Source organism: Ornithorhynchus anatinus, chromosome 4, assembly GCF_004115215.2.
Source record: "Ornithorhynchus anatinus isolate Pmale09 chromosome 4, mOrnAna1.pri.v4, whole genome shotgun sequence".
Classification (NCBI taxonomy): Eukaryota; Metazoa; Chordata; class Mammalia; order Monotremata; family Ornithorhynchidae; genus Ornithorhynchus; species Ornithorhynchus anatinus.
In genome coordinates, this window is record NC_041731.1 from 83,096,834 (window position 1) to 83,112,549 (window position 15,716).

The following is a 15,716-nucleotide window of genomic DNA, read 5'->3' on the forward strand; positions in this document are numbered from 1 at the left end:
TGTCTACATGTCTGGGCTTCAGATGATGCTAAATCCAAGCTCTTTCTCTCTAGAGTGACTTCCACTTGAAAACAGTAAGAGTCTCCCCGAGGGCCCACCAAATGGGGTTTATGCTTCATATGACAGACCCTTGGGGACGTTGTGAGGCCTACTCATCCTTGATGCTGTAGGAGGGAGAATCCTGCATTTGAGCCTGCAAGTGGAGGTTCTGGGCAACATCGCCCGAGGGAGGGGAGGAAAGTGAGGAGCCTGCTTGTACCAGCCCCTTCCCACTATTTAGGCATCAAGGCTAGAAGTGATTCAGGGAAGATAGGAACTTAGAATCCTGATGTGGCCGTAGGATCAGTATCTTCCATCTATCAGTCTGGACCTAAAAATGTGGAAATACATTGGGAACAAGCTCTGGTTGTTCATGGGGGAAAATGAAATACAGGCAGTAGGTGCATTGCAACACAAATGGCAGAAGAATGAACACTGGGTTAGGAGAGAAGGAGTGTATCCTCCCCTGATCTCCAGGGCAGCAGCTTTGAGGGATCTTTCCCTTGCCCTCTTGTACCTCCTGCTGTCTCCCCCACACCAGCCCAACTTACTTTCCCCAAGCTCAGGTCCAGAGAGGGTCTGGGAGTCCCCATTATTTTGAGGTAAGGAACAAGGCTTACCATATTTTCCTGTGAATTTGAAACCCAGTTGCTTGCCTGGTGTTCACCACACACCTGATAAAGTAAACATTACCCTGACCTGCAAAAATGATGCAATTGACACAGTCGGCGCAGTGCTTGAGAAAGCAAACCAGATCTCAGCATCTGTGCCTGAAAATGCCTGTAGCATTTTTTAATTCGCTTCCTGAAAATAAATCTGTGATTCCGTGGTTTTCTTGGACTCTAAGTTTGAAGTCAGTTCACCAATCATCTCAGCTTTGCCTGAATGCAGTTAGAACTGAACAGAATATCCTGTTCCTCCCTGTAGTTATTTCCAAATGAAATGAACAGCTGAATTGCCCTGCTCCAGTACTGGATGGGGAGGGAATAGATGGGTCAAGTACAAGAAAAAAAGGAACTATGCTAAAAAATAACCAGGAATTGGACACATTCCTGATGAAAGCTTTTCAAAACGGTGAATTCCTCCTTTAGACTGTAAGCTCATTGTGGGCAGTATATTGTACTCTCCCAAGTGCTTAGTGCAGTGCTCTGCACACAGCAAGCACTCAATAAATACCATTCATTGATTGAGTGATTGATTGAAAGTGACTTATATGTTCAAGGTAGAAGCTATTGACACCTCTCTGCTTCCTTTTTTTGCAAAACAGAGGCGAGCCAACGGATTTAGAAGACCATCCAGACCCGTGGATCCAGGTGTGTTTCGTGGCTTTCTGTGGTATTATATTGCATGAGTATGCAGTAAGTTGTGTTTTTGTTTCCAGCGAGTCCTGCTTATTTCCAGGAGCAGAAAGTCTAAAGTTTAAATCATTTATCTTGCTGTGTTTCCAAGGGTTCTGGTCACATGACTGGTAACTGCCTGGCATTTCACTGCCTTCATAATCAGCCCTTGTGCTTATTTTTCACTGACTGAGCCGCTCCAGGTGATCTAAATACCTCCAACACAAGCACACCAGTCTGCAGAGCATGGTGGAAAAAATCTCAACATTCCCACACCTCCAACCCCAAGTTGACTCTGGTAAATTAGCATTTCCCCAAAGACTCCCAAGAAACCAAATGAATTGGTATGCTGCCCCTCTAGAACTGTACCCCCATCTCTCTCTGATTTCTGGATGATATCGTTATAGAATCATGGTCTCTGACTATTAACACAATCAAGGGTATTCATACAAGCTCTATACCCAACTGAAAACACATTCCTTTTAGAGACCAGTTATTTGTCTGCATAAAATACTCAGTAGTTCTCATCTTTAACATTGGAAATTTTTCCCTCTGTAATTATGCTTTTGTCCTTTATGTAAATCTCTTCAAGTTTAATTATTAAAGATTTGTTTTTTAGACCATAATAGTGTGCAGAGCACTGTACTAAGTGCTTGGGTAAAATACAGAGGTGGTAATTAGACACAGTCACTGTTCCTCGAGAAGGGGCGGGAATGAGTTTATGAGCTAAGGGTAACCTTCTCTTGTCTCTCATCTAAAGGGATTGTTGCAAAGAAAAATTCAGAGTTCTGGGGTTTTGTCAGGATTTTTCATCCTTTTAAACATACTAGGCCAATATTATTCACATTAATTTAGTGGCTCTAAAAGGTTCATAAACATTTTATTAACCCAATACTTGTGTTTTGAGATCAGTTCAAATCTATTAATGTCTGATGAAATTTAGCCCAATTTTGTGTTAATATTATTAAACCTCCCAAATCAAGACTGCATAATAAGAAGCTATAATGTGAAGATGAGTAATAAACTGAGTAGTGCTTGAACAGATATTAGCTATATGCGACTAAAACCATTCTGATATCAACTTATTATGGTATTTGTTAGTCAATTGATGGTATTTATTGAGCACTTACTGTGTGTGGAGTACTGTAGGAAGCTCTTGGTAGATTACAATACAAAGTCAGTAGACATATTCCCTTCCCACAAGGAGCTTTACCTTCTAGAGGGGGAGCCAGATATTAAAATAAATTATGAATATGCACATAAGTGCTGTGGGGCTGAGGGTGGAGTGAATATAAATTGCTTAAAGTGTACAGATCCAAGTGCATATGTGACACAGGGAGTAGAAGAGATGAGGACTTATTTGAGGAAGGCCTCTTGGAAGAGATATGATTTTAATAAGCCTTTGAAGGTGGGAAGAGTGGTAATCTGGCATATGTGGATGGGGCATTGCATGCCAGAGGAAGGATGTGGACAAGGGATTGATGGGGAGATAGATTAAATCAAGGTATAGTGGGTAGATTGGTTTTGGAGGAGTGAAGCATGCAATCCGGGTTGTGGTAGGAAATCAGCAAGGTTAGATTGGAGGGGGTGAGCTGAACTAGGCACTTACTATGTTTCAAACACTTTAGAGCGCTGGGGCAGGAAGAAGATAATCAGGTCAGACACAGCCCCTGTCTCACATGGGGCTTGCAGTCTAAGCTGGAGGAAGCACAGCCATTGAGTCACTATTTCAAAAATGAAACCCCATTTTACAGATCCTTTATGTTTCATATATTTCAAAAAATAGAGAAACAAAATTCCCAAAGGCATACTGCCCCTGCTTACTAGTTCTAATAATGATTACTCTTTGTATTGATAACATTTTTTAAATACATTTCATTCAATTGCATTTATTGAGTGCTTACTGTGTGCAGAGCACTGTACTAAGCGCTTGGAATGACAGTTCGGCAACAGATAGAGACAGTCCCTGCCCAACAACAGGCTCACAGTCTATGTCTCCATCCAACTGGAGGAGGGGTATTTTCCCTGGAAGTGGAGGCCTCAGGCTGTGAGGATCTAGATTTTAGCTTGTGATCTAAGTGGATTAATCCAATTACTAAAGAGTTTTTTTCTGGACTATATATTGGAATTGAAATTATATACAGTTTCACATTTTACTTCCTGAACTATGATTTTCTGTAGCAGTATGATGTGTGAGTTTGACCTTTGTCCTTTAATTCATTATTGATTACAGGAATTGCTGTTATCTAACGTGCAGTTGTGACTAACATTTGTGCAGCTGTCACAACTGTCCTTTGGTAAAACGGCTTCAGGGCAGAATTAGACTGTTGATAATCTACCTTGCCATTGAAAATTAAATGAACCTTTCGTAGACATGATTACTGGATCTCTTCTAGAATCCAGATGTGCAATCCTCGGCAGGTCTGCTTCTCACACAGCCATGTGAAAAGTTGGATATTATCTCCTGGAAACCTAGAGTTTGATTTGGAGCTTAATAACAAATTGGTGCCTCACTGTATGCAAATCTCTCGTAAAATATTCTGAGATTCTGTTTTGCCTTTTAAAATATTTATTAGCCCATTATTAGATAGCATGCTGCTGTTTAATCCATATCTGCAAGGGATGGTTGTATATTTTGACAGTCAATTTCCAAAGCATGGGACAGACCAGATCCTCAGCACCCAAGAAGCATTTCTGGTGAGTGCTAGACAAAGGTGATGGTTAGGAGCCACAGCACCTCTGTCCAATTGTAAACTCCTCAAATAGGAAGCAGCATGGTGTAGTGGATAGACCACGGGCCTGGAAGTCTGCTGTGTTTCCTTCAACAAGTCACTTAACTTCTCTGTGCCTCAGTTACCTCGTCTGTAAAATGGGGATTAATATTGTGAGCCCCATGTGGGACATGGACTGTGTCTAACCTGTTTAGCTTGTATTTACCCCAGTGCTTAGTTCAGAGCCTGGCAAGTAGTAAGCGTTTAACAAATATCATCATTGTTATTAAATACAGAACTGTACTTTTAGTGTATGTTGCCAAGTAACTGGAGGATTGTTCTGCACACCAGAAACCCAGGATAGTGTTATAATAATGATAATAATAATGTAGATAATAATAATAATAAAAAATTAGAGAAGCAGTGTGGCTCAGTGGAAAGAGCCTGGCTTGGGAGTCAGAGATCATGGGTTCTAATCCCGGCTCTGCCGCTTGCCAGCTGTGTGATTTTGGGCAAATCACTTAACTTCTCTGTGCCTCAGTTCCCTCATCTGTAAAATGGGGATTAAGACTGTGAACCCCACGTGGGACAACCTGATCACCTTGTATCCCCCAGCTCTTAGAACAGTGCTTTGCACATAGTAAGTGCTTAACAAATGCCACCACTTTTTTTAATGTTTTTTGTTAAGTGCTTACTACGTATCAAACACTTTCCTAAGTAGGATAATCAGGTCCCACAGAGGGCTGACAGTCTAAGTAAGAGGGAGAACAGGTTTTGAATCCCCATTTTGCAGGTGAGCAACCTAAGTCAGTCAAAGAAGTTAAGTGACCTGTCCAAATTCACACAGCACGAAAGTGGCAGAGGCTGGATTAGAACCTAGGTCCTCTGATTCCCAGGCCCATGCTCTTTCCATTAGGCCATTATGCTGTTCAACCCAGAGCAGATGATCAGTTTCCTAGGTGATGAATCACTTGGATTTATTATGTGCAGAGCATCTTAGTGCTTGGGAGAATACAATAGAATGAGTAGTCTTCATCCCCCTCCTCAGGGAATTAACAATCTAGCAGAAAATACATTACAGATAGAATGAAGCAACAGAGTAAAACCACAGACAAATGCGTGTGAGCACCCAAGTGCTTAGGGGATGTGGAAGTGTTGAGTTGGCATTTGGAGTGATGGATCAGGGAAGACATCCTGGAGAAGATGAGATTTCATAAGGGCTTTGAAGATCGGGGAGGATTGTGTCTGCTGCTGGATGTGAAGTTCTAGGAAGAAAAAAGGGCATGAGTAGAGGTTGATGGTGGGAGTTGGGAATCAGACACTGTAAGTAGGTTAGCTTCAAAGGAATGAATCCTGTGACCTGAAGTGAAATGGGAGAAGAGAGAAGGTAAATTAGAGGGAGAAAGCTAATTAATTGAGTGCCTTAAAGTTGGTGGTGAGGAATTTCTATTTGAAATCAGAAGGAATGGTTAGCCATTAGAGGTTTTTGAGGAGTTGGGAGATGTGTGCACAGTGATGTTTTAAAAGAATGATCAGGTAGGTAGAGTGAGGTGTGGAACTGAGACTAGAGCAGGAAGGTCAGTGTGGATGATGCAATAGTCGAGTTGGTTTTGTTAAGTGCCTGGACAAATGCTTGAAATTTGGATTGAGAGCAATGGGCAAATTCTGGAAAGAACCCGTAGGATTTTATGGTAAACTGGGCTGAGGGAGAGGAGTTGGGCAGAATGCCAAGGATGTGGCCTTGAGACATGAGAATAATAATTATAAAGATAATTATGGTACTGGTTAAGTGTTTACTATGTGCCAAGCACTGGTCTAAATGCTGAAGTAGATACAAGTTAAGCAGGTTAAACACAGTCCCTGTTTCACATGGGGCTCACACTCTTAATCCCCATTTTACAGATGAGGTAATGAGGCATGGAGAATTGAAGTGACTTGCCCAGGGTCACACAACAGACATGTGGCAGATGATGTGTGTCAACTGTGATGGGAAAATTACATAGAGTCTTCAGAGGAGGAATTCAGTTTGGGATATGTTGAGCTTGAGGAGCCAACAGGAAAATCCATGAAGCGATGTTCTGAAGGTAGGTAGGAGAAGTTAGGGCAAGCAAGATAGGTTTGAGAGTCATCTGCAGAGCGGTGGTTGCTGAAGCTGTAGGACTGGATGAGCTCTTATAGGAGTGAGGTTAGATTGAGAAGAGAAGGGCACCCAGAACAGAGCCTTGAGGGACTCTCACAGTTAAAGAGTGGGAGGCAGAAGAACTGGCAAAGAGACAGGGATGGCTCAGCCAGAGATGTGGGAAAGGGCTGGATCAGAAAAAATGAGATCAGATAGTGTTTCCAGGAGAAATGTAGTGTAAAGTCAAAGAAGATGCCTGTGAGGGTTGTGTAGTTGAAAAGGCCAAGTAAACCCACAATCCTAGCCATATTGTGCACACAAAAATAGGGGACCTGTGGTGGTGTTATGTTTGATGTTTGCAGCGTCTAAGAATAATAATAATGGTATTTGTTAAGCGCTTACTATGTGCCAGACGCTGTTCTAAGCACTGGGGTGGATACAAGCAAATCGGGTTGGATACAGTCCCTGTCTCACATCCGGTTCACAGTCTTAATCCCTATTTTACAGATGAAGGAACTGAGGCACAGAGAAGTGATGTGACTTGCCCAAAATCACACAGCAGCCAAGTGGCAGAGCTGGGATTAGAACCCATGCCCCTCTGACTCCCAGGCCTGTGCTTTATCCATGAGGCCGTGCTGCTTTCTCCTCTGCCTCCTGGTCTCTGTTTCTTGTGAAACATTTGTTCCAAAGAGCCACTCCTTTCTTGTTAACAGTGTACCATGCTAGTCTATCCCCAGCAATTAACTCCCAGTTTTCAGCTAGGATGTAGCATTGTCTGAGGCTTTGTTTTATTATGTCCTTAAGATCCGATATAAAAGAATGATTGCAAGCCCCGCAGGCAGGAAATATATTTGAGCAGTGAACAGTAAAAGGGAAACTCACTCATTTATGCTAAAATAATGTAGTTGGAACACTGTAGTCTTTCAATTGTTGAATTTTAAAAATGCATCTCTATGCCAGGTCTGGGAGTGTGCTTCTGTGTTTCCTGTGTCCTGTTCTGCACTCTTTCTCTATCTCTTTTTCTGTTTCTCACTTTTCCTGCTTCTTGAAACCTTCAAGTCATTTAGGTTGACATAGTGAGAAACAGCATGGTGCAGTGGATAGAGGATGGGCCTGGGAGTCAGAAGGTCATAGGTTCTAAACCCTGCTCTGTCACTCGTCTTCTTTGTGACCTTGGGAAAGTCACTTTACTTCTCTGTGCTTCAGTTACCTCATCTGGAAAATGGATATTGAGACTGTGAGCCCCATGTGGGACAGGGATGTATCCAACGTGATGATGTTGATGATGATGATATTTGTTAAGCACTTACTATGTGCCGAGCACTGTTCTAAGTGCTGGAATAGATACAAGGTTGTCAGGTTGTCCCACATGGAGCTCACAGTCTTAATCCCCATTTTACAGATGAGGTAACTGAGGCACAGAGAATTTAGGTGACTCGCCCAAAGTCACACAGCTGACAAGTGGCCGAGTGGGGATTAGAACCCACAACCTCTGACTCCTGAGCCCTGGCTCTTTCCACTAAGCCACGCTGCTTCTTATGCTGGTATCCACACCAGCGCTTAGTACAGTGTTTGGCACAGAGTAAGTGCTTAACAAATACCATAATTATTATTACTATTATAAGTGGTCATTTCTCTTCGCCCACTGCCCTTCTCTCTCAGCCTCCTGGCCCCTGCTGCCTCTGCACATTCTACCGCAGCCCAGAGAGCCAGTCAATTAATTGAATCTTGATTAATCACAATACCTTATAGACCATGAACTTATCACTTTAGCACAGTATTTTTTGCTAAGAGAGGTGACAGTTGTTTACCAGAATGATCATTTGAAATGCTGCTTAGATTTTTAAGACCAAGAGGTCTCTGTGGCTCAGATTCTGGCATCTCTTCTGCATTTCTTACATAAAGATAGGCATTTCCATCAGCTTGTAACTCACTTTGAGACAGATGCTGGTATTAAGAGAACAACACTTGGAAGAGACAAATCAATTATTTCAGGAGCACAGTAGTGCTAGGCACTTTTCAAGAACACAGGATCATAAATCTCTGGGAAATCCCAGCACCATGGTGATATTTCTTTTGAAAGTGGCACTCAAGGTCAAAGTTACCAATTAAAGTTTAATGAAAAGGCTTTAAAAACTGCCTTCTACCAAGTCTAGTTTATGTTTATGGGTTATATTGTATATATCTCAATTTCCACCAGGTACATACCATATGCTCTACAGCAGACCTAGAGTATATTATGTTTTTAACCAAGCCAGCGTTTTTGGAGTTTTAATAGACTTGTCTGGTATTTCTGATGTTGACAGCCTCAATAGATATTTAGTGTCATGATCAGTGGCATTTTTAAAGCCACTATAACAGCACATAGCCACATGTTACATAGCTGCCTAAAGACTAGACAAGCTAAAGCTGAAACGGATGGATTTCATTTTTACCTGGTCTAAAACTTTATCAGCAGAGATAACCTTGAGCATTAAAGAAGCAAAATTGAGTCATTTCTGAGGCATCGTTGTTCCAGCTTCTGCTTTGAAGAAAGAACTATGGAGTAAGGCCTGTTTGTCTACTCACTAAATAGATATACTTTTCTATTTTAGTGGTAGGGCAGTTAGTTGCAGTGTTCTGTCCACTTCTTGATTAAGGAGGGTACATTTTTTCTCTTTAATCCATACAGAAGAAAGTATATGAAACCATTATTAATCAATCCCTCAGTGGAAGATAGGGTACTAGGCTAAGGGAGGAAGGAAAAAGTGTTTCACCCTCCTGCTTCCCATTAAACACTGGTATATGCATAATCTATTACATTCATATCAATCAATCTTATTCAGTGCTTAAGGTGTGCAGAGAACCAGACTGTGAACTTGGGAGAATACAATATAACAAGAGTTGGTAGGCACGTTCTCTGCCCACTACAAGCTTACAATCTAGAGAAGGATACAGTTAAATAAATTATTGTTTTGGTCATAAATACTTTGGGGTTGAAGGAGGGGTGAATAAAGTGTGCAAATCCAAGCAAGTTCAAGGGTGACACAGAAGGGAGTGGGAGAAGAGGAAATGAACGCTTAGTAGGGGAAGACCTCTTAGAGGAGATGTGGTTTTAATAAGACTTTGAAGGTTGGAAGGGGTGATCATCTGTCGGGTACGAAGAGGGAGGGAGTTCCAGGCTGGAGGTAGGGCATGGGTAAGAGGTCGGTGGCAAGAGAGATCAAGGGTGAGTAGGTTGGCATTAAAGTAGTGAAGTGTTTGGGGTGGGTTGCAGTAGAAAATAAGGGAGGTAAGGTAGAAGGGGGCAAGATATAGTAGAAGCAGCATGGCCTAGTGGAAAGAGCACAGGCCTGAGAGTCAAGGACCCAGGTTCTAACCCCAGCTCCACCACTTGCTTGCTGTGTCACCTTGGGCAAATCACCTAACTTCTCTATGCCTCAGTTCCCTCATCTGCCAAATGGTAATTCAATATCTGTTCTCCCTCCTATTTAGACTGTGAGCCCCACATGGGACCTGATTATCTTGTATCCATTCCATCACTTAGTACAGTGCTTGGCACAGAGTATGGACTTAATATATACCACAATTATCTTTACTGTTATTATTGTTGAATTCTTTAAGGTCTATGATAAGGAGTTTCTTTTTGATGTGGAGGGGGATGGACAACCACTGGAGGTTCTTAAGGAATGGTGAAATATCCATTTCAAGTTTTCCCTAAGCTCTCTGCTTTGAGACTTCTTGATTTAAGGGCATAGATTTTCAACACAATAGGAAAATGTTTTGGAATTTTGGACATATTACTAGAAATGTGGTTATTGCCATGTTTACTGTGGATAATCAGAATAGAAATTGTACAGTAAAATATCCATGGAGCTTTTGTTATGTTCTTTGAGTTTGAAAATAAAAAAAGGCTTCTGAGAAAAACAGCCAGGTGGCTTTAGAAAATAATAATTGACAAATGATTGTAGGAGAGAAAGCAAGTGAAGATTTGGGTTAGCTGTTTCTTTCCCTCGAAAGGACTGGATTCAATCTGATCTAAACGCACTTGCACCTGCTGTGATAACCTTGAACAGTGAAAGACCCATGTGTTACTGTTCCAGGATTGAGTCATTTGTGAGACAGTGCTGTTTCTCCTCGATCTATATTCCATAACGTCTGCTTCGAAGGAAGAGAAATGGAGACGTGCCATTCTACATACTCACTAAACAGATAGTAATCCCAAGAACCTCATTTATTAGTGACTGAATCGAGCCGTCATCATCTTTACCAGCAAACATCTGTGCATTTCTTTAGCAATTGACCACTGGTACATTTCCTGCCGGCCCTCAAAATTAATTCCTTGTTCAACAGTCCTTCCAATCTGGATAACAGCAGGATAATTGTAAGAGTGTAAAAACAGATTTCCTGGTGGAAGGACGAACTTGACAAAAATAAGGCAATAGGCACCTTACCGGTACTTAAGATTCATTGCAGACAAATGAGAAATCTGTGCTGTGAGGGCAAACTGAGTGGGGGGGGACGTGGCCTGACTTTTAAAGAAGCTGATTGCTTTGCAGACCTGCATTGAACCTGGGAAAATAAGGTTAGTTTGGGCCTGAGAGGCAATTTAGCCTCCTCTGGATGTGAGCGGCAAGAAAACCTATCCCGCTCCTTCAGCCGTTGTAACAGATTTTCCAACTGTTCTGGGCCGTCCCTCGCCAACGGCCTTTTCAGGGTGGGGGAGGAATGGTTTTTCACTCTTTCAGACTTGCTCTGAGTTCGAGAGGGAGGGGCCCTTGCTGCCCTGCTCTGTGGCTGGTTTATACATGCTTGGCAAAATCATCCATTTATACTGCTGTCAGTCTGACAGTAAAGGAACAGAGCTGACAGTGGGAGAGGCTTATATTAGAGGAACGTGCATGTGGAGGATTATGTAGTGGGAAGTGCTGGATCAGCGATGTAATTATTCAAATAATAAAACCCTCAGGGATGCAGGTTCCTACCTGTTGGAGCTTCTTCTGGTTTTTAGAAGTGCAATTAGATGGTGACGTCTAAAAACCAGATTTTCTTGCTGTATTAGAGCTCTAGAAGCATTTTAGTGTCTTTTATGTTTTTGACTGATTAAGAAAGTGATCCTAGGAAGAACATCTTGGGCCAGGGAGAAGTTCCACTTTTCCTCTTTCAATCAATCAATTGTGTTTATTGAGCACTTACTGCATGCAGAAAACTGTTCTGAGAGCTTGGGAAAGAACAATATAACAGAGTTGGTAGACATGTTCCCCAACCACAAGGAGCTTACAGTCTAGAGGGGGAGGCAGACATTAAAGTGCATTATGGATATGTACATAAGTGCTGTGGGGCTAAGAGTGGGGTGAATGAAGGGTGCAAATCCAAATATAGGGTGACACAAAAGGGAGAGGAAGTAGGGGGAATGAGGACTTAACTGGGGAAGGCCTCTTGGAGAAGATGTGATTTTAATAAGGCTATGAAGGTGGGCAGAGTGATGGTCAGTTGGATATGAAGGGAAAGCGTCTTCTAGAACAAAGCCAGGATGAGGGCAAGGGATCAGTGGCAAGATAGATGAGATCAAGGTACAGTGAGTTGCTTAGTGTTAGAGGAGAGAAGTGGGTGTGCTGGGTTGTTGTAGGAAATCAGCAAGATAAGTTAGGAGGGAGAAAGGTAACTGACTACTTTAAAGCCAGGGGTAAGTAGTTTCTATTTGATGTGGCAATGGATGGACAACCACTGGAGGTTCTTTGAGTAGGAAAACAGGGACTGAATGTTTTTTGAGGAAAAATTTAGAAAGATGGGACAGGTAGGTTACCAAAGAAGCAGATGCTATAGCAAGGTCAGGTTAGGATAAGTGTTTGAATCAGCATAGTTACAGTTTTTATGGGGAGGAAAGGGTGGATTTTAGTGATGTTGTGACGGTTGAACTGACGTGATATGGTGACAGATTGAATATGTGGGTCAAATGTATGAGATAGGGGCTGGAGATGTAGATTTGAAAATCATCTGCTTAGAGATGGTAGTTGAAGCCATGGGAGCAAATTAATTCTCCAAGTGAGTGGATGGAAGTGGAGAATAGAAGGTGACTCAGAACTGAACCTTGAGGGCCTTCCACAGTTAGTGGGTGAAAGGCAGAAGAGGAGCCTGTGAAATAAATTGAGAATGAGTGGCCAGAGAGGTAGAAGGAGAACCTGGAGAGGACAGTGTCAGCAAAGCTGAGATTGGATAATGTTTCCAGGAGAAGGGGGTGGTCCACAGTGTCAGAGGCAGCCGAGAGGTTGAGAGGATTAGGATGGAGTAAAGAACGTTGGGTTTGGCTAGGAGATCATTTATGACCTTTGAGAGGGCAATTTCCATGGAGTGAAAGGGTATGCTCATGCATCCCCTATCCTAGAGAACCCTCTCTTGGTCCCACAGCTCCCTTGAGCTGTCGCCCGTCTCCCTCCTACCATTCCTATGCAAGCTTCTTGAGTGAGTTATCTACACCCGCTGCCTGCACATCCTTTCTTCCAATTCTGTCCTTGACCCCCCTCCACTCTGTTTTCCATTCCCTTCACTCCCCGAAACTGCCCTCTCAAAAGTTACCAGCTTTTCCCCTTTCTTACCAACCCAGTTCTAGGGACAGGTACATCGGCCAACTCTTTAACCCAGGATGATTCTAGGTCTGCATTAGAATGGCCAGGGATGTCTTTGGCACCTTGCTCGAGACCCTCTGATGGTCACTGTTGAGGACTGTTGGTAGGTGGAGACCAATACCCTGTTCCTGATCTTTAGCAGAGTGCCCTCTTCTAGATGCAAGTCCTTTGTGGTCATGGAACCTATCTACCAACTCTGTTTTACTGTACTCTCCCAAGTGCTTAGAACAGGACTCTGCACACAGTAAGCATTCAATAAATACAATTGATTGATTGATTCTAGGTAAAGCAAAGGCCATAGTCTTTGAGCTAAATAGAGCCCTCAGGTTCAGGGAGGCAGCAGTGGTGGGGAAAGAAGTGAAGTATTTGTTATTGCAGGTACATTATCAGTGTCATTTTACACATCTTTTGGTTGTAATAATATTTATTATGCACCTTCTTAGTGCAGTGCACTGTACTGAATGTTTGGGTGAAACAGCAGAAACCCAAGACATGTTCCCTTGCCCACAGGGAGCTAATAGGGATTAAAAATTTGGAAAAAGGGGCCATTATCTTTGGTCACCCAACTATCGCAGATTGGCCCTACTGATTTAGGTTTAGTCCTACTCTCCCACAGATGGAAACCAGAATGGGGAATCTGGGTGGGTTTTATGGAATTTCCAGCATGGAGGCAAAAAACGGGGAAGGAAGAGTTATCTGCAACTAACGTTAGGCTGGATGGCACTTTCTCAACTGCCACATCAGAGCTTATTCTTCTTTTATTCAAAAAATGGGGAGAACAGAAAAACCCATTGTGGAGTTTTGTGATTTTTGAAAAACAAAAATGTTTCTTCTGAGACTAACTTCTTTTCCCTTGGTACAGCTGCTGCTGTGGGTGACACTTTATACGGCAGTGTCACATTTAATTTTCTTTTCTTTAAAAAACACAACTCAAGCAGGAAAAGCAATCCTGGCTCATATCTCTTTTGAAATAAAAACCTAAAAGGGAGAGTTTAAAATAGTTTCGCTGCCTTTGAAGCACTGTTCAGCTCCCCAGTTGTGACAGGGCTTGTCCTGAAAACCAAGTGAGATTCAAGATTTGGAATGCTTGGAGAAATTCATGTTTTTACATTTTACAATTTGTGCAAATAAGAAAGAAAATCACCTATTCTCTGCATTTACATAGCATCTAGGCAATTTATCTGGGAAGCTGAGCCAGTGCAAAAGATAAAGCGAACTGATCTTGATGTTTATTTACGTAGGATGGTGTTTCTTAAACTGACCCAGCCGAGCCATTGAGGGTTAGATGGGGATCAACAGTTAGAAATTATTATATGTTTTTTTCCTGGTCTCTGGAGAATATTGCGTATTGTGTGGGCAGGCTGAGAAATGAGTGTAGAACTCATCTGTCATGGAAATGGAAGTGATTATTATATATTAGGTCTATTTAACCTAGACATTTACCTAAACTCTGCTACCTAGTCAGGGCACTCTCCAACAATATATGGTTATACAGCTTTTGGGTAATTGACAACGATTGTGACTTGGGGTGTCAAGATTTCTTATCTAGTTGAAGATCTATAGTCAGTCAATCAGTGGCATTTATTGAGCACTTACTGTGTGGAGGGCACCATAGTAAGCACTTGGGGCAAGTACAATACAGTGGAGTTGGTAGACATGATCCCTTCCCACTAAGAGTTTACAATCCAGTGGAGCTGTAGCACTGTTGAGACTTCTGTATATGTGAAAAACCCAGACATTCAGTTCCTTGAGTGGTTTCTCCAGGGTCACCTCCAAACCATATTAAACATTAAGTGATGGTACAGGATTTCTAACATTAATAATGTTGGTATTTGTTAAGCGCTTACTATGTGCCGAGCACTGTTCTAAGCGCTGGGGTAGACACGGGAATCAGGTTGTCCCACGTGGGGCTCACAGTCTTAATCCCCATTTTACAGATGAGGTAACTGAGGCACCAAGAAGTTAAGTGACTTGCCCAAAGTCACACAGCTGACAAGTGGTAGAGCCGGGGTTCGAACCCATGACCTCTGACTCCAAAGCCCGTGCTCTTTCCAGTGAGCCACGCATTGAGTATATGCTCACAACAACAAAGCTTTGCAGGGTGGGACATTTGGAAAGAATGGATGACAGCAGAATACCAGAGCTGGTGGAGAGGGAATTACCTAATAGAAGGGAAGAATAATGATTTATAGACACAATCACAAATGATGGCACATAGCCCAAGACCACTGCAAGGGAGATACCAACATGGGCAGTTATTAGCGGGTTTCCTCTCTTTCAACAAAGGCCTTCTCAGGGTTATGTTACCAAGAGACTCAAAAACAAAGATAGACTTGTTTGGGGAAAACTTTTCAGTGCAATAAGGAGTCTCCTTCATGTGCAAACAATCTGGAAAGGCATACTGATTATGCTTGTCTTTTGAGTTACACTCAAATGCATGGGTAAGAACTTATTTTTAATGGAAGTAGTATTTGCACATATCATATGTTTGTGTGCATATATGCGCACATGAATGCATATTTTGGAGCACATGGTCCCTACTCCTCAGTGCAGCCTTCTCCCATGTCATGACCTTTCCTTCCGATTACCCTCGAAGCTCTTCTTTTCCCCCAAACAGGCAGCCTCATTATGTCCTTTTTGGACACATTTTTCCTGTTCCCTTCATCCACTTTCCACTTGGTGAATGTGATGGCAGTGGTTCAGGGTGGATGGGATCATTCTTTCCTGAGAACTTTTCTTTCTAAAGGAATATCTTGGGAGCCCTTGACAGTGAAGGGGTTGCAGGGTGAGAAATTTTGTGATGGACTTACCTCTAATAGGCCAGAGTGTAAGCACCATTTAAGGAGCTGGGTACTGTTTCTTGTGGGCAGTCGGGAAATAACCTGGAGAACTAGTGGAAGATAGA

The 15,716-nt window shown here is 42.4% G+C and overlaps 1 protein-coding gene across 2 annotated transcripts in view; it reads left to right on the forward strand.

Moving 5' to 3' along the window:
- Nucleotides 1–15,716, forward strand: part of VAV3 (vav guanine nucleotide exchange factor 3) — a 333,180-nt gene that overhangs the window by 231,580 nt on the left and 85,884 nt on the right. For both annotated transcript variants that reach the window (XM_029063268.2, XM_029063269.2), the window contains exon 19: nucleotides 1,307–1,352. In XM_029063268.2, coding sequence (XP_028919101.1) covers nucleotides 1,307–1,352 — 46 coding nt within the window. The remainder of the gene's footprint in view (nucleotides 1–1,306; nucleotides 1,353–15,716) is intronic.